Source organism: Siphateles boraxobius, unplaced genomic scaffold (assembly GCF_051911475.1).
Source record: "Siphateles boraxobius isolate OS27281-9 unplaced genomic scaffold, OSU_SipBor_1 3, whole genome shotgun sequence".
Classification (NCBI taxonomy): Eukaryota; Metazoa; Chordata; class Actinopteri; order Cypriniformes; family Leuciscidae; genus Siphateles; species Siphateles boraxobius.
This window is the reverse complement of record NW_027508919.1, coordinates 8,868,536-8,887,235: the sequence shown is the minus strand read 5'-3', so window position 1 is coordinate 8,887,235 and position 18,700 is coordinate 8,868,536. Positions and strand designations below refer to the sequence as shown.

At 36.3% G+C, this 18,700-nt stretch overlaps 2 protein-coding genes across 5 annotated transcripts; both read left to right on the top strand.

The window, feature by feature from the left end:
* The first annotated feature begins 28 nt into the window (after positions 1-28).
* LOC143756910 (uncharacterized) lies at positions 29-10,796 on the top strand. Of its 4 annotated transcripts, XM_077247767.1 has the most exons (8): positions 29-817; positions 2,032-3,406; positions 4,573-4,601; positions 4,899-5,027; positions 5,136-5,202; positions 5,604-5,626; positions 6,576-6,679; positions 9,475-9,610. In XM_077247767.1, exons 1-7 carry the CDS (start codon positions 684-686, stop codon positions 6,628-6,630), a joined length of 1,812 nt encoding a protein of 603 aa, XP_077103882.1. In that variant the 5' UTR covers positions 29-683; the 3' UTR covers positions 6,631-6,679; positions 9,475-9,610. The 4 variants fall into 4 exon arrangements, with proteins under 4 accessions (XP_077103882.1, XP_077103881.1, XP_077103884.1 ...); XM_077247766.1 differs by lacking the exon at positions 5,604-5,626 and having other exon boundaries at positions 6,572-6,679; positions 9,475-10,796; XM_077247769.1 differs by lacking the exon at positions 9,475-9,610 and having other exon boundaries at positions 6,572-6,679.
* Positions 10,797-11,534: 738 nt separating this feature from the next.
* rom1b (retinal outer segment membrane protein 1b) lies at positions 11,535-18,624 on the top strand. Its single transcript, XM_077247761.1, has 6 exons — positions 11,535-11,659; positions 11,990-12,140; positions 12,918-13,193; positions 14,402-14,556; positions 14,810-15,056; positions 17,977-18,624. The coding sequence occupies exons 2-6, from the start codon at positions 11,991-11,993 to the stop codon at positions 18,205-18,207; spliced, it is 1,059 nt and encodes a 352-aa protein (XP_077103876.1). The 5' UTR covers positions 11,535-11,659; position 11,990; the 3' UTR covers positions 18,208-18,624.
* The last annotated feature ends 76 nt before the right edge of the window (positions 18,625-18,700 follow it).

Here is an 18,700-nt window from a genome sequence, read left to right as displayed (position 1 = left end):
GGCCTAAAAAACGCACAAGATCGCTTAGACCACCTTTAAATGATCAGGTCATAAAAAAGAATGATAAAAGAATTTACAAAATACTCATGTTAACTACTGTTATGCTTTATAAACAAAATATAGCTGTCGTTTACAATTCGGGAATGGCGTGTGATAATGTGTATAAGAAGTACAAAAAAAAAAATATTTCTATGTCTGTGTATATAAATGTCTTCCAATAAATCTATTGTGATGTAACGGAGTACCCTTATGCATTTCACTTACACCATTTTGTGTATGTAACCCAAATAACATGTAATGCAATGTCCTTTCACCAAATCGATCGCCCAAACTAGATCGATTGTGTTCCACTGTGTTCTCCCCATGAGGGCGGGTTTTTATTGAGGTCAATGTGGAGTCATTACATCAGAATCAGATGGATGTTGGGAAACAGAATGCCTTGGCAGCATTAGACTTGTTTCACTCCTGCTCCTAGCCTGGTGAAGAATCTTCTGCTTGTTAACGGATGCACATTTGAATGTATTTCTTTAGAAGATAGTTTTTTCTTCAAACTTTTGGAACTTAACAACTTTAAACACTCCAAAAAGCTACAAGGATAACATTTTATTATTATTTTTCTCCAGAAAGTACAAGGGAGGCATCAACAGAACACTGCTAAATAGTGATAGTGTAGCAGGTAAGACATGGAAAGATACTTCACACCTGTGCGTGGCTCCTCAGAGGATGAGGTCAAAATGTACAAACATTCCCATAACTTACCTCATCAACATCCTCATCAGCATCCTCTCAACCATCATTACCAGCATGGATCACACAGGTATGTGCTTAAACTTTCTTTGGAGGACATGTGTCAGTGTTGTTACTGGTAACTAAAACCAATTAACCTACTAAATTAAAAAATGTTAACTGAAATAAAATATAATATTAATAATAGAGGAACAACTTATAATAAAAACGAAAAGTAGAAATGCTGTCTTGGCAGCTAGCTAACTGAAATAAAATAAGTGAAAGTATTATTTTAATTGTAGGCCTAATTAAATTACTAAATTTGATCTGAAATAAACATACAGAAAAAAAGGTGACAAATCCACAATAAAACTACTTCAGTTAAAATGAAAACGTAAAGACTAAAAATAAAAGCTGATTCAAAAAATGTTTAAATACTATAATACTACAAAATACTAAAATATTGTTCAAGCGAAATTCAATCTTACTCTTTTTATCATTAAAACGTTATTATAAAGTTAGTCCCTTGAGGGTTAAAATATTTTTCAAACCTTTAAAATTGCAGCATAAAATAAAACAAAAGTCACATAAACTACACAGCAGACTGTCCATTTCAGTTTAAAAAGTTTTTGTGATTTTAACTTGATTTTTAATTTTAGAGTTTTTGAGGTGTGTTTCAAGACAAATGGGCAGCGGAGGTTAATGCCATCTTTCCATACTTTTTCTTTGGTCACGTGGGACATTTTTCAATGATCAGAAGGTGTAATTTAACTATATTTGAATGTGAAGATATGAATGCAGCAAATCAATTGTGTGAATTTGTTTACATTTTAAAAATAAAGATAACCTTTAATTTTCTTAAATATTTTGAATTAAAACAAAAGGTCATTAGTAGTAGATGATTGACTTTAGACATTCTACTAACTTTGCAACTTCATGTCAACTAACTCTCATTAGAGTAGTAGACTGTTAGGTTAGGGTTCGGGTTAGTATAAATACGCTGACATGTTGCAAAGTTACTTATAATCAGTAGAATGTCTAAAGTTGGACCATTGAAATAAAGTATTACCAAATGTATGTTGTGGCATGTAAAGGAATATATATATATATATATATATATATATATATATATATATATATATATATATATATATATATATATACAGGTATATACTGGCAAAATGAAAATGCTGGCACTATGTGCTATGTGACCTGTTCTTGTCATATGACAAGAAAAGATCACATGTGGGCCAGTATTTTCATTATTATTCATTTCATTTTCTTATTTAACCCCTCTTAAATCAGTCACAGCTCTTCAAGCAGTCATGGAAAACACAGTGATAGACATGCTCACCGTCACCACGATAACCAGCATCACGCTTATCCTGCACACCCTAAAGTGTCTGGAGAACACCACAGATTCAATAAAAGGTCTTCCTCCAGCCTGTCCTCCTCCTCCTCCAATTCTTCATCTGTGTCTTGGACCTCAGAGCCCAGCTTGGATGATGAGACGTATCTAATGCACAAACCCCAGCATTCCCTGTCCTGCTCCAACATCCATGAGGTTCAAAGGAAGAACCACGGCAGAGAATCTCAAGACTTTTTTGATCACAGCGATCACCGCCACAGCCTGGAGAACTCTGCCGAACTGCTCCCTGCTTCTCAGCATGATAATCGGATGGCAAAACTCTCCAGGGGCCTTAGCAAAAGCGAGGAGGCCCTTCAGCAAAATAAAGATTGTTACTTAGCAGGATCTCACCTCATAGATCATGGGCCACTTTACAAAACTGCGAGCCTGGGACAAAGCCTTGCCTTTAGTGGCAATGTCAACAACACACTCGGAGGCAGGGCAGTTCCCAAGAAGGCGGTTTCAACAATTCAGCTGCCCAGCAAAGGTATTCTGAAAAACAAAGATGAGGGACAGAAAGGAGGCAACTTCAGGAAAGCCAAGTCTATGGAGGTGCTCTCCACCAGGGTGCAAGTCACAGAAACATCCAAGCAGATCACTATGGAAGCTGCGAGGAATAACTTTGTGAAAGGGAAGCTGCAGTTCTCTGCATTTCTGGATGAGATCACCAAGCAGGTAATCAGTCCCGGTGCGCTTAGCTCTTTTGGCTTAAACACACCAACGCCCCTAAAATCTCCTAACGAAGAACGCATAAACCGCAGAGGCAAGCAGGAGAGCATTGTGCCGTCACCAAAACAGCAGCCCATCAGAGCCGAGAGACCCGATTCAGGAAAAAACGGTATGGATTCAAGCCCACTCTCTCGATCGCATAAGAGACCAAGCAAACACCACCAACACCACTACCAAAACCGAAGCCTGACCAGTCCTACACCACCAACACCACCACCCCGCCATCCGTCTAAAGCTGAAAGACAGGGGGCTTCCTCGGGTAAACAGCACCAAAGGCAATATTCTCAGATGCTCACTGACGGTACCAGCACCAGCCCTGAAACTAGCCGCAGCCACCTTTCTAAACACAGAGTGCGACATCAAAGTAGTCACGGCCCATCCAGGCACTTGGTTCCTAAGCAGGAGAAGGGATCACCGCCTCCTCTGCGAGCCCCAGGGCTGGAGTCAGAGTCTCAGTCAAGTAAATCATCCACCAGTGCTAGCTCAGAGAAAAGTGACAGATCCAAACACATGGGACACAGGAGGCAGTCTAAACCTCACAGGGTGAGTTAATCAAAAGCTGAACAAAAAAAGCGATTGTTTTTAAAATGTTTTTAGAAAGCCTCAAATAAAAGAAAACTGATAAATAAATAGTCAGTTCCAATCATTTAGTATGTGTTTTGGAATTATTGCAAGCCAGTTAACCAAATTTGAGATTTGTATGATTTTCTTTTATTTTGCAATAATCATTCGATAAACTTCAAATTAAATACAAATTTATGCAATTTAAAAAAATTTAAATCTACTTTTAACAAAATTAAGCTATTACTCAGTATGAGTTTCAGACCAAATGTTGTTTTTAGTTTGTTGATAAATTTACATTAATATATATATTTATACTAATATATTTATACTAATTTTTAAAGTGACAGTAAAGACAAAAAAATTCTACTTCAAATAAATGTTGTTCTTTTTAACCTTATTCTATTCATCAAAGAATCCTAAAAAAAGACAAAAATGAAAAACAAAAGACACCGTTTCCACAAAAATATTAAGTAGCACAACATGTTTTCAACATATTAATAAATGTTTCTTGAGCACCAGATCAGCATATTAATGATTTCTGAAGGATCATGTGACTCTGTCATCAAATGACATTTTAAAATTATTCAAAAAAGTTAAGTTATTTTATAAAGAAAAGTTATTTTAAATTGTAATAATATTTCATTACTGTTTTTACTGTTTTAAAAATATTATTTCATTACTGTTTTTAAAATAAATGTTTAAAAAAATAAATAAAAGAAATGCAGCCTTCGTAAGCATAAGACACTTCTTTCAAAAACACATTTGAACAAAAATCTTACCAACCCTAAACTTTTGATCAGTAACAGTATAAATTAAAGAAACATTTAAACTTTTTTTCCTCACAAACACTTAATATTTGATCTTGAAGTATAGTTATAATATGCCATCATAACAAGCACAGCTTGTTTAAGGTTTTTAAAATAAAATAAAATAGAATTATGGCATTGGGTTAACCTCTAAAGCTGGAAGCATGAGGGATACCCTTCAATGTGTCCATATCTGTTGATTAACACAATTGAACCAGACGAGTCATCAATCAATTGTCTTTCCTGGAGCGTACCACTTCAAAATCAATTTTCTATTTTCTATTCTGCACTGTTGTCTGATTATTGTTTCACCCCCTCACTTCTTTCTCTTGCCCGTAGGATTCGGTCAGTTCCATGGACAGAGTTCAGTAAGTGGTTCCCACTTTTTTTCTGATTGGTTATTTCAGACTATTGATTTAGCTCTTATTCCAGAGCTTTCCCCCATTTTACTCTGCTCAGTTTCCTAAAACTCTGTCATCCAGCCTGAGCCATATCGATTGCTTCTATTTTCATCTCTCTGTTTATCTGTTCTGTACACAGTCAGAGCAGAGTCATGATGTTTTTTTGTTTGTTTTTTTGCGAGTGATTTATGATACTGAGTCTGTACAGAAAATCAGCAGTTTACCTCCTGACAGATAAACACATCGATCTGTAATATATTGCAGGATGCTGGAGGAGTACAACAGAGAGCTGCATGAGAACCTGTTGCAGACAGTGGCATGCATTGAGAACATGGAGACAGAATTGCAATGTACCAAGACAGAGTTAGTCAGCTGCAAAGAGAAATATCGAAGGTCAGCATTTAAGCTTTACATGCTACCATGAAAAACAAACATTTTTGCCATACTTCTTAAAAAAGACACCACCATTCTCTCTTTCTTTGTCTAATGCCTCATTTGCAGGCTCCAGGAGAGCTATTCTGTTTCTCAGCAGGCAAACGGCGTCTTGGAGCAGAAACTCAATTCTGCGGTAAGATTAACATGAGTTTTAGGAGACACTTTCCACAAAATCAGTACAAAATAGGATCAGAAAGAAAAATGTATTTGTTTTAAATAAAAAGGTCTGTGAAAGAAAATGTTTATTGTCAACTATAGAATGTTAGCTAATGTTAGAATGTTTTATTCTCATTTTATTTAATTAAGTTTGTATTTTTTTTAACCTTGTTAAAATGTATGACTAATTACAGTTTAGACCCTTTTTTTGTTAAATGTGTAAATGTCAACATTAAATATTTACAGTTAAAAATAAAATGTAACCTAAATTGTTAAAATTAACTATTAATTAAATTGTGTGCTTTTTTATTGCAATTAACTGTAAATCAGTTCAATAGAACTATTATGACATTTTACAATTTTACATGTTGGATACAGCTGAGAAGGTCAAGACTTCTAAGGTAGGACCAAATCATAATTTTTAGTGTAGATATGAGATTTGTACTTAACATAAAAATTGACCACATCTTAGTTTTAACAACAAGAAAAGACTGGTTGCTGCAAAAGATACATACAGTGTGATCGTACAAAGAATCTCTTTGTTGTGAATGTTTCTTTTTGTAGATTTTTTTTTATTGTATGAAGTGACCATCTATAAAATATGATAGTCCTGTTTTCAGGTCTTTTTATGGCTTATTAATTAAAGCACATGCTTTCCCTTACGTTTGGCTCTTAGAATATGTAAATTCACATCTGCTGAAATGTCTCTAGTGTCTACAGACATACCGTCACCTGTGTTACATTTACAGCAGCCATATCACCCTGTAGCCCAAGACTGGTTGCCCACTGAAGCTAAGCAGGGTTTAGGGTGGTCAGTACCTGGATGGGAGACCTCCTGGGAAAACCAGGTTGCTGCCGGAAGAGGTGTAGAGAGGCCAGCAGGGGGCGCTCACCCTGTGGTCTGTGTGGGTCCTAACGCCCCAGTATAGTGACGGGGACACTATACTGTCAAAGAGCACCGTCCTTCGGATGAGATGTTAAACCGAGGTCCTGACTCTCTGTGGTCATTAAAAATCCCAGGATGTCCTTCGAAAAAGAGTAGGGGTTTAACCCCGGCATCCTGGCCAAATTTGCCCATTGGACTCTGTCCATCATGGCCTCCTAATCATCCCCATTTACTAATTGGCTTCATCACTGTCTCCTCTCCACCAATAAACTGGTGTGTTGTGGGCGTTCTGGAGCAATATGGCTGCCGTCGCATCATCCAGGTGGATGCTGCACATTGGTGGTGGTTGAGGAGGGTACGCGCTTTGAGTACCCAGAAAAGTGCTATATAAATGAAACAAATTATTATTATATAATATTACATTTAAGCAGTATTTTTTTTTTTTTACGTATTTTGACAGGTAGACAGCTTGGACTCGGAGAGGAAGTTCCTCATGCAGAGAGTTGTGGATCTGACTGAACAGCTGGATACCGCTCAGAAAACCATCAACTCTCTGGAAAACATCAATGTAGGTGCAACACACAGACAGATACAACAAACAGATGCTACATGTCTTCCATTTTTTAGACAACTACTCAATTCCACACTACACAGCTTACATATAAGCCTAAAATTTTATACATATTCAAGAAAACTAAAAGAATTACATGTCACAAGCCACATATTGAATGTTGAAGTCTGCATGAAATTGAAGATACAAGTATTTTCTTCCTTATTTTGACGTATATCTGAGTGAAACAGCTTCTTGAAAAAGAAAAAAATGTAGGGTACTGCTGTGGTTTGCTATAGAGTACAACAGTTGGGTTCTGGAAGTAAAAACATTATCTCCATATGGAAATTGATTTTTAGCGAAAATGTCTAAATCTTTAAAGACAGCCCATCTGTAAGCTACGAGGTTGATAATCGATGGCAGTTGCTCTTGTCAAAGCCGTCTGTTCGGATTATTTCAATTTATTTGAAAAAACAATCATGTTTAACATTGGAATTTGTGGGGGAAAACTACATCACCCATTATGCTGTGCAGAAAATTCCATCAATCAGAGAGCTACGACCAGCAAAACACGCCAAAGATCTTTATTATGCATTTTGCAATAAACTGAAAGTTTGGGTTTTAGGGGTGGGAATCTTTAGGCACCTTAAAATCCGATCTGATTCCGATTCTGGGAGTCACGATCCGATTCCAAAACGATTCTTGATCTACTTCTTTTTGTCATTAATTAATTAGTTAGTTTCTTAATCTTAAAATCTTTTTTTATGTAATTATAATTACTTTTTAAATAATTAAAAGTTAATGTCATGGCCCGGCTCAAAGTCATAACATAAAGAGGATAATTCACAAGATGGGTTTCAATAGAGAAATATAAGTTTATTTAAAGTTAAACAAATAATGTCTAGGGTCAAAACATAGAGTAATAATAGTATATCAATACAAGCTCAAATCAATAAACTGTTGGAAAAATGGTTTGTAGAGTTGTGGAAATCATCTGGGAACACAAAAAGAACCCACTCTTCAAACAAAGACACAAAAAAAAAAGAGAGAGAACTAGACAAAATCCAGGAGCTCCTTAAATAGGTTGCCACAGGTGCAGCTGATTTTCATTAGGGCAATCCAATCCCGCCCACCAAGGAGTTGGTCCTAATTCTCACAAAAGAAGGTTAAAAACAGGGGTAGGGCTGTAACAGTTAATTTCTTTTTATTAATACAATTGTAGCCTATGTTACGATTTGTAAATACACTGAACAAAATTATAAACACAACACTTTTGTTTTTGCCCCCATTTTTCATGAGCTGAACTCAAAGATCTAAGACTTTTTCTATGTAGTACACAAAAGTCCTATTTCTCTCAAATATTGTTCACAAATCTGTCTAAATCTGTGTTAATGAACACTTCTCCTCTGCCGAGATAATCCATCCACCTCACAGGTGTGGCATATCAAGATGCTGATGATTATTGATTATTGCATGATTATTGCACAGGTGTGCCTTAGGCTGGCCACAATAAAAGGCCACTCTAAAATGTGCAGTTTTATCACACAGCACAATGATGTCGCAAGTTTTGAGGGAGCGTGCAATTGGCATGCTGACTGCAGGAATGTCTGTTGCCCGTGAATTGAATGTTTATTACTCTACCATAAGCCGTCTCCAAAGACTTTTTATGGCAAATGAATGGCAAGTGTTTTTGAAACAAAAAAGCGTGTTGAATTGCACTACTTGGAAAAAACAGGCATTGCATTAATCCTGCTTGCATTTTGATGTTCTGAAATTCAACATGGTTGAATATTTAAGCTGTGAATATTTCAATTCAAAATATTTCAAACATATTTTCATTATTACAAATTAAATAATCCATACTCACCTTTCATATTTCACTTCCAAAATATTCAAACTGTTTAAAAATAAAGCCTTTATATTCAACAGGCAATTTTCGGTCCATTTTATTTCGCTCTGCAAATTCGCTTCCACAAATTCAGTGGTTCATATTCGACAGTAAATTAAACATTGACATGTTGACATTGACATTGACAGGAAAAGCAGTAGATTACCGAGCATAATCTTCATCTGTTGTTAGTCGACCTCACCAGAAGGGGTGCAAGTGCGTGTTGTTGACGAAGGCCGAGCAACAGTTAGAGCAAGCCATTCGTTCATAAAAAATTAATATATATATACGTATACGTAATATATAAATATATATATATATATATATATATATATATATATATATATATATATATATATATATATATATATATATATATATATCGATTTTGCTGTTCGCAATGCTTCGCGTGATTTTTTTCCCCCAAACCACTTCAGTGGAAATCCCGCCCTGCAGCCGATTCTAAAGTTTTCATTGGTCATGTCAATCACTGTACTGATTGCCTACACCAAACACTGATCCCTAAACCTACCCGTCACTGTAACCTAAACCAATGAAATCAGCTGCAGGGCGGGATTTCCGCTGAAGTGGTTTGGGAAAAAGAATCACGCCAATGCTTCATGGGATTGTTGTTCTTTCCCTCATTAAAGCTATTATGTACACAGTCTTGTATTTGTCTTTTTGTCTGGTTTTCAAATATTTTTGCGCTTTAAATAAATGTCTTAAATGTTGCGATTCACCTCATATCTAATTGGATTGGTTCATAGCTTATAATGCTTTAACAAAAACTTTTAAAAAATGTATGGAGACAATACTTACGAAACCAATGTTGCTGAAAAAATGGGCGGGCACTGATGCTGTGATCACATGTGAGTGACAGGTTATTTCATGGTGACTTTATGGGTTAACATCTTTCTCTCCTTAGGTTCACTCATTGATTAGTGAGTTGTTGAAAAATCACTTTGACTCTCAGAAAGGACTGGAATCCTTCTTAAGTCCTCGAAAATCTCCAGGCCAACCTGATAGTGACCAATCAGACAGTGTGCAAGAGCTCAGAAACAAGCAACCATCTGGAGAAAAAAGGGAAGTTTTTGAATGGCCACAGACTGGACAGACATGCTCAGGTGCCAGACAACAGCCTGCCACAGCCTTTCTGCCATGGAAACATGATCATGATCCATGGGCAGGGTCAGAGCAACTTGTAGTTAAGGGAAGTGACTTACAACTTCCTTTTCTTTTCACTGATGATGTGCCAATCCACAAAACGATGGCAGATACAAAGGCCCCAAGTCATCAAATGGATCAGTTAGCCGTGAACACAGAGATCCACATTGTTCCCCCAAACCCATATAACCTAGATGAGATGAGGCCCAGCAGACAGACAGGTGGAGAAGGAACCGTCATGATGGGGAAAGACCCTGATTTCAGTTCTCTCACAGCTCAGAGGATGCTGAATGAGTTTTTGAACCAGATTCCTCCTCCAGCACATGATGGTAAAGGGAAGGATAGTTTAGAAGCAGTGATGGGGGCCAGAGAACTAACGGAAGGAAAACAGTAACATTCAATTTGAAGTTTATATAGTAAACAATATAAGAACTGGATGAAAATCGCAATAACGTCCGCCATTACCACTGCAGAAAGGATGCAAATGCTCTGATGGCTCTATGTTGGTAATTATGAAATACACGTCACTTCTATCTTCAGAAGCACAATTGTATGCAAATAAGCACGTATATACCATCTGGTTTTGTGCTATATAAATTAAAATCATTTAATTTTCAGGTTTCCTGCTTTGATTTGTGTGGTTAAATATGTAAAAGGCATTCTCTGTGTTTGTGTTTTTATGCCTGCTTGCACTTTTTGCCCTTGTATAATCTGAAATGCTCAAAACTGGTAACCAATAAAGTAATACGGTTAGAACAATGCGTTCCAATCATATAATTTTATTGATAACCAAATTTACTTTATTCAATTATTTTTGACTTCTTAATGTTTGCCTGAAAAAAAGTAAAATGGAGAGTGAATAGAGCTTCTGTGAAATATGTAAATGAATGGCTGAGACCATTAATGTTCATGTGTCCATTTATTGTATAGATTAACATTTAGCAAAGTTTTAGTGGTTGTGATTCTGAAATCTAAATGTATAACTGATAGAATGCAAGTTGTAATTTCTGCAATTAGCCATATAGTCATATTATTTTATTATATAATATCCTGAAATTAATAAAGTCTTTGCAGCACATTTGAGAATTGTTTATATTTGTTTATATTGTATTGTTTTAAAATGTGGTGTCTTTATATCCATAAAACAGCGTGTCATCAGTTATGCCAATTTCTTCAAGTGATTTTAAGTTAAAATCACATGATCAATACACCAGAACAGTTGTAATACACTGCTTTGTTATATTTCAAATTATCCATTCTTGTTGTTATAATATAAAGTATTTATATTATGTATAGTTACAGTAGATTTAGATCTACACATTGTTTCCATGAGAAACCAACATTAGACACACATTAACGTTCACCTCTGAGCCAGCAAATAGAGATAGCACTGACACACCATACGTTGTCTGCAAAGGCAGTAACCCATCCCAAGATTGGCCTACAATAGAATATGAAATAAATTAAATATGTCATATCATAAAATGTTACAGGTTTGTAATTTTTGCTACTATATGTTTTTAATATCTGGGCCATTTTTGTCACTGTTGTCACATTTTTGCCCTAAGCCCTTATTTATTTCGGACCCTGCCATTTATTGATGCTCACAGGGTTAATATGTGTGTCACATTCTTTCATGCCTGTATTCTTGCCAGTTTATTTCGGTTTCTCAGTACATTACATGGCACACCTTGCATCAAACCCCTCCCTCTGTCACTTTTTCTGGACCTGTTGACCAAGGGCAGGTTTGCTTAGAGGACACTGGCCTGGATTTTCATTGGTGGAGTTGGTCTAATAGGATCAGACATGATGACAGGAGATTATGACACTCAGGCCATAATACTCAATATCATATTTTTAAGCCCTAGTCAAAATGGCTGCCAAACTGTAGGAGGCATATTGAAGGCTCAGGGTCTGAAGAAAAGGGCACTCAAACATTCTTGAAGGTAATTCATATATTTTCTTTTACACAAATTAAAATCAAATAATCTTGGACACAACTGTAATTTAAATTCAACATAAAAAAAATTTTTTGGGCTCACACCCTTGTATTTGAAGTATTTTGGAGATTATTTCTGAGTAATCTAATGATACTGGATTGCACAGTCCTGTTGCTCATTTTTAGATTTAACAAAACCTGATAAAACGATGGGAATTTACCAGCGAATGACAGATTATTTTCTGAGCTGGATACTGATACTGCACGGCCTCTATTAAAATCCTCTTCTGCAATTTAAACTTCCCTCTCTCCCTATCCTAAACCTCTTCCTAAGCAGCATGGTGTTGTTAAAACTAAAGTTCCCCTTCCAAAAGAGGGTGCGTCTGGCCCAGGGTCTCTGGCTGCTTTCATGGGTGGCTATGTTCTCTGGAGCCTTCACCTTTGCTATGGGAGTCTTCCTCAAAACTGAGCTACATCGCAGATCAGAGGTAATGAAACATTTCTTAATTAGTAAACAGAAAGACAACCTACAAATGAAGAATGTGATGTACTAAAATATCCCTAGATACATGCTTGTTTGCCAAGAACATAAATGGAAACATAACGTATTGCAGTGTGTAGTTTGCCTGCCATTACAGTCCATTAGAAACTATAAAGTGTGTGAAAGGATATAGTGCCAAATGCGATCAGTGCTTCAAAACATGCTTAACAGTTTTTCGAAATGCTGTTTTTACAATAAGCAAATGCCATTTTTCTTTACAAAAAAGTTTGATATAATTTACTGTATGTACAATACTACTACAATTACTACTTTCATTTACCCTTTATATAGTCAACACAAGTGTAACAGGCCTAAGCTTTGTCTTGTTGAGAGGAATAATCTTATATAATCTGAGGATTTGCCCTCAGATAAGGTCCTCTAGTGTGCACCAATAACTCAGCTCGCATCTATATGAAGCTAATAAACCTCACAATTAAAGCTGATAATAAGTGAAAAGCATTGTGGTGAAAACTATTATTATCCCACACCTGTTGATCAGTTAAACAGAACTGTTAGTTAAAACGTCTGTAGGCTATATGAAAATGCAGTTGCTAGTAGGTTAACCTTTTTCTTATACTGGATTTCATTTAGGGTTCAAGTTTTCAGTTGAAACATCAGCCTTGAATACAGAATGTAAAGTGAACATTGTTCTAGGCTTTCACGATCAAATGCTGCTAAAAACAGGATAGAGATTGCAAAAATGTAATCTTCTCACTCTATACAGGTGATGCACAATATGGACATCCACATTGTGCCAAATCTGCTGATGGCAGTGGGGTTAGCATCAGTGGGCATCAACATCTGTGCTAGCAAAGTCTGCCAGGACTCACTGGACCCCTCGCGTTTCCCACGCTGGAAGACGTTTCTTCCTCCGTTCTTCTTCTTCTCTGTCTTCTTCACCTCCTTGCTGCTGGTTGCCATGATTCTGAGCTTTGCCCTGCAGTCCAGCCTGGAGGAGTCTCTGAAGATTGGGCTGAAGAACGGCATCCGTTTCTACAAGGTTGGTGAGAGAAAGACGATTAATAAAGTCATTTAACAGCAATCAGTTGTCATATATATTAATTCATTCTCAGTGTAATAATGAATAAATATAGCATTTCAGAGTACTATAGATATTTTAAAAAATAAATCAAGCATTCATAAGTTCAATAATTAAATAAATACATATGGCATTACAGAATATTATACATAAAAAAGAGAACAAAGGTCCAAGCCCAAAATGGCAAAACACTAAGCTATTAATTGTCTTAACCACAAATTATTGGTCTTGAAATTAGCAGAATTTCCCAGAAAAATATCAAAGGCAGAATTAAGTTTTTGGAAGAATATGGGAAACTATATGGATTGATGAATCACAATGAAACACGAGTTGCATGATAATACTCCTGAGCGGTGTCTTCAAAAGTCTGCTGAGATATATAATAATAAATGCATCTCTACCACTTTGAAGCATAGATGAAGAGGTGTCTTTTTAGCTGCTGGTATTGGTGAGCTTTATACTCTGAATTGTCATTTAATGCTTTGGAGTACAAATGAATATTGCCGAATGGCTTGCTTCCCACAATTGAAATGTTGTTATCAAAAGAGGAATGATCAGATGTTATTTTTCTCTTACCCAAATTGCAAAGACAACCAAGAATTGGCTTGAGAACAAGTCCATCAGGCTTATGTTTTGGCTAGGTCAGAGTCCAAATTTGAACCCTATCGTGAATATTTGGTCTCAAATTAAACAGATACAAACTGGGAGACATTTTTTCAACTACTAATGAATTGTTTGAAGCCATTAACTTTGAGTGGAACAATTACTCTTCTTTCTGTAAAAAGCTCTCTGCAAGTTGGGGAAGGCTATTCCGTGCTAAGTTACTACAGTATTTGTGCAATTCTTGCTAATTTCCTGATCAGTGATTTGTGATGTGATAAAAATGGTTAAGACCATTAAAATACCCATACATATTAAACAAACAAACAAATATATATTTTTTTAATTAAAAATAAGAAAGAAAGAAAGCCAGCCTCTGGCATTTTTTGAGTATGACATTTGTATATAGAGTCTAGACAACACCAGATTCAAAGAAATGTTTCCAAAGGCAGGACAACTTAATACACATTTAAAATCAAAATAATTTTTTATACTGAATTGAAGAGTTATTTCAATTACAGGTCATATATATATATATATATATATTTCTTTTAATGAACTATCTATAGGACACAGACACACCAGGCCGTTGTTTCCAGAAGGAAACTATTGACCGTTTACAGATTGAGTTCCAGTGCTGTGGTAATACTAACTACAGGGACTGGTTTGAGGTGCAGTGGATCAGCAACCGCTACCTGGACTTCACATCCAAAGAAGTGAAAGAGTGAGTCCCCCCCCATGCATTGAAGGTTAATATAGAATTTCGAATGTCATGTTCTGAAACAGGATGTCATCAGATGAAGAAAGACCAACCCCTAGTACTCGCAAATCAATTATGCATGTGTGCATGAGCCTGGCACATTGATCAGAAAGTCAATAAAGACAGTTGCAGATTCAATGATGTAACACAATTAGGATATGTAACTATAATTGCATTATATAGTCTTATGTTTCTGTCTGTTACATTTTGCCGACAGTCGAGTGAAGAGTAACATAGATGGGCGTTATCTGATGGATGGGGTCCCATTCAGCTGCTGCAACCCCTCCTCCCCCCGGCCCTGCATCCAGAAGAGTCTCCTGGACAATGCTGCCCATTACAACTACGAGTATCAGACTGAAGAGCTGAACCTGTACAAACGAGGTTGCCGCCAGGCCCTTGTCAACTACTACATGGGTTTAATGAACACCATCGGCCCTTGTGTTCTGCTTGTTTTCCTTCTCCAGGTATGAGCTGATTAATGGGTTAATGAGTAATTACAGACCATTGATCCTCATTTTACAAAAAGGAAAAGAATTTGAATTTCTGAGCCATGCTCTCTCAGGAATCTCCTGTGGGTATTTTTAATAGAAGTTTTTGATTTATGAGCAAAATAAGATCTGTGTTAGACGTTATATGAAAAGACTTTCATGTTTTGTTGTCCAACATAAATAATATTCATACCTCAAATGTGAATTCTGAACACCCTAATTTAAAAACATAAGTTGATATATAAGGACTACAATGGTCAGCAAAACATTGTCTGCCATACAAAAGTTTGAGGTCAGTGAGATTTTTTTTCTTTTCAGTGAATACTTTTATTCAGCAAAAAATGTATTAAATTCATTGAAAGTTACACTAAAGATATTTATAATGTTACAAAATATTTCTATTTCAAATAAATTGTTTTCGTGAATATTTTCCACAAAATTATGAAGCAGCACAACATTGATAATAATAAGAAATTATTCTTGAGCTATAATTAGAATGATATATGAAGGATCATGTGACACTGAAGACTTTGGCAATGGTGCTGAAAATCCAGCTTTGCCGTCACAGGAATAAATTATATTTATAAATATATTAGATTAGAAAAAAATATTTATAATATTCCACAATATTTATATTTTACTATATTTTGATCAAATAAATGCATCCTTTGTGAGCAAGAGACTTCTTTCAAAAACATTAAACATTAAACAAGAAACACAACACCTTCAGAATTCACGATATAATGCATGTTGAAGAAAAAAACATGAAAGGCTCTTTAAGTAATGCTAACCACAGTAATGCTATTTATAACTTATTTTACTCATAAAGTAGAAAAACCAATATCCTTTAAAAACATTTTAACTTCCTAAATTAGCCCAAATTGGCATGATAACAGAACAGCTCTATTGGATGATCTTACAGGTGAAGTGTGTAATAATTAGTGCACCGTTAAGTCACCTAACAGTCCCACAAAATGTTTACAGACATGCATAACCTTTAAAAGGGTTAGTTCACCCAAAAATGAAAATGATGTCATTAATGACTCACCCTCATGTCGCTCCAAGCCCGTAAGACCTCCGTTCATCTTCAGAACACAGTTTAAGATATTTTAGATTTAGTCCGAGAGCTTTCTGTCCCTCCATTGAAAATGTATGAACGGTATACTGTCCTTCTCCAGAAAGGAAATAAAGACATCATCAAAGTAGTCCATGTGACATCAGTGGGTTAGTTAGAATGTTTTGAAGCATCGGAAATACATTTTGGTCCAAAAATAACAAAAACTACGACTTTATTCAGCATTGTATTGTCTTCCGGTTCTGTTGGGGATCCGCGTTCACGAGTCCGCAGTGACGCTGATGACGTAAGACGCTGCTGACGTGTATCTGGTGCGTCCGTGTATTCGGGTTCAAATAACTATGGCTGGGCAAAAAAATGCAAGTCTTCCTCTGTGTGGAAATCCTTAGACATGTTTGTGAAGATTGTTTTGTTTCCAGCGTGCGTTTCCCTCTGACTGTAAACGAAGCTCGGGCGCACCAGACACACGTCAGCAGCGTCTTACGTCAGCAGTGTCACTGAACGCGGATCCACAACAGAACCGGAAGACAATACAATGCTGAATAAAGTCCTAGTTTTTGTTATTTTTGGACCAAAATGTATTTCAGATGCTTCAAAACATTCTAACTAACCCACTGATGTCACATGGACTACTTTGATGATGTCTTTATTTCCTTTCTGGACAAGGACAGTATACCGTTCATACATTTTCAATGGAGGGACAGAAAGCTCTCGGACTAAATCTAAAATATCTCAAACTGTGTTCTGAAGATGAACGGAGGTCTTACGGGCTTGGAGCGACATGAGGGTGAGTCATTAATGACATCATTTTCATTTTTGGGTGAACTATCCCTTTAAGATTGAAGCACTAAACATTAGAGTTGCTGAACACACCAACATTAAAAAATGCATGCACCTAAAAAAGCATGTAATAATATGTGCCAGTTGCATCAGAGGACTGTTTTGTGTGAACCCCCCACCCCCAAATAACCACACGATTTTAAGTGTCAACCGTGAATAACACATTGTATAATCTAATGTGTGCAACACATCGAACCATTCACACACTCGTCACTCAGTTAATATTGACACTCTTCCGGAAAGGCTGGCAGTACAGTTGTGAACTCAGAGGTGTCAATATTCATTAGTTAAGCATTCAAATAACTTGCACCCAAAACCACATCACTATCTCAGCTTTTATAACAGTCACAGCTTTTGTAACACTAATTGACTCATCACGTCAATAATTCAATAATCAATAAATCGACTTGATTTATTATTATCTGAATTCTTGATTTCAGCTGCCAGCACCAATAAAACTAGATTTGCTTTGATAAAATATATTGTAATAGTGTGATATTTAATGTTGCATACTATTAGCAGTTACTTCAAAAATTCAAGTGTGGTTTGTTGTTGTTCCCGCCACATATTAGTATACAGTGGAATAAAAAAAGAGAGAAAGAGAGAGAGAGAGAGAGAGAGAGAGAGAGAGAGAGAGAGAAACTATTAAAATTCTGTTACCATTTACTCACCCCTGTGTCCTTATTACCATGCATGACATTCTTACTTCTGTAGATCACAAAAGAAGATATTTAAAAAAATGTGTCCATACAATAAAAGTCAAATGGGTCTGATGTTGTTTTGGACCCCGATGCTCTTCAAAATATAATCTTATGTTGACAGGTTTGCAACAACAATCCGGGTGAGCAAATGACAGAATTTTAATTTATGGCTAAACTATGACTTGACGAAGTCTCCTTAAGAAAAGTCATTCGAAAAATAAAAACCTAAAGAAATTGTCCTAATGTCATTTGACCTCTGACCTCTCTCCTTGGTCCTCAGATGTCCATTCTAGTGAGTCTGCGCTATCTGCAGACTGCAATGGAGGGTGTGATGGGAGAGGAGAATGTGGAGATCGAGACAGAGGGATACATCCTGGAGAAGGGAGTGAAGGAGACATTGTTGGAGACTAAAGAAAAGATGATGAAATTCCTCCAGTTCGCTCAGGTGGGCGACGCATCCGCTGAGACCCAAGGCACTGAGCCGGAGGCAGAAAAGCCAGCCACAGCCTAAAAGACCAAGTGTAATTGTTTATAATGAGTGCTCATGTACACATGAGTGTTAACTGCCCTTGATTATCATCATCGAAGGGAAATAAAGTCATCATAATTATAATGTAACGTTGCTACTTCATTGTTAAAAGAAGTCATCAAGTTACCCAAATATTTCAGGTAAAAACCAGTAACCTCTTAAAATGCTGGAAATCTGATGGTACCAAAATACCCCTTTCTCCCATGACAAATATATATAAAGTGAAGATGTCTGAAGAAGAGTTAAAGAAGAAAATTCCAAGGAAATGAAGGCAATGAAATAGTACATTTCATCACACGAGGTCTGTAGATGTTTTGCTGCTTCGTGCTTTGCTTAAATAGACAAAAGAGAGCTGAAATTGCAGAAGATGTATGCGACAAATAAAGAGTTTTTAACTGATCTGTGAAGTCACATGGTGATTGTGTCTTATGAGCTTGTGCTAATTTTTTGTTTTTCTGTTTTGTGTTGAAATGTG

Excerpts from the sequence above, each read along its gene's own strand:
- rom1b (XM_077247761.1), top strand. The coding sequence starts at position 11,991 with ATGGTGTTGTTAAAACTAAAGTTCCCCTTCCAAAAGAGGGTGCGTCTG. Across the intron at positions 12,141-12,917 it reads AGCTACATCGCAGATCAGAG|GTGATGCACAATATGGACAT; the intron begins GTAATGAAACAT and ends CACTCTATACAG. Across the intron at positions 13,194-14,401 it reads ACGGCATCCGTTTCTACAAG|GACACAGACACACCAGGCCG; the intron begins GTTGGTGAGAGA and ends AACTATCTATAG.
- LOC143756910 (XM_077247766.1), top strand. The coding sequence starts at position 684 with ATGGAAAGATACTTCACACCTGTGCGTGGCTCCTCAGAGGATGAGGTC. Across the intron at positions 3,407-4,572 it reads GGCAGTCTAAACCTCACAGG|GATTCGGTCAGTTCCATGGA; the intron begins GTGAGTTAATCA and ends TCTTGCCCGTAG. Across the intron at positions 6,680-9,474 it reads ACTCTCTGGAAAACATCAAT|GTTCACTCATTGATTAGTGA; the intron begins GTAGGTGCAACA and ends TTCTCTCCTTAG.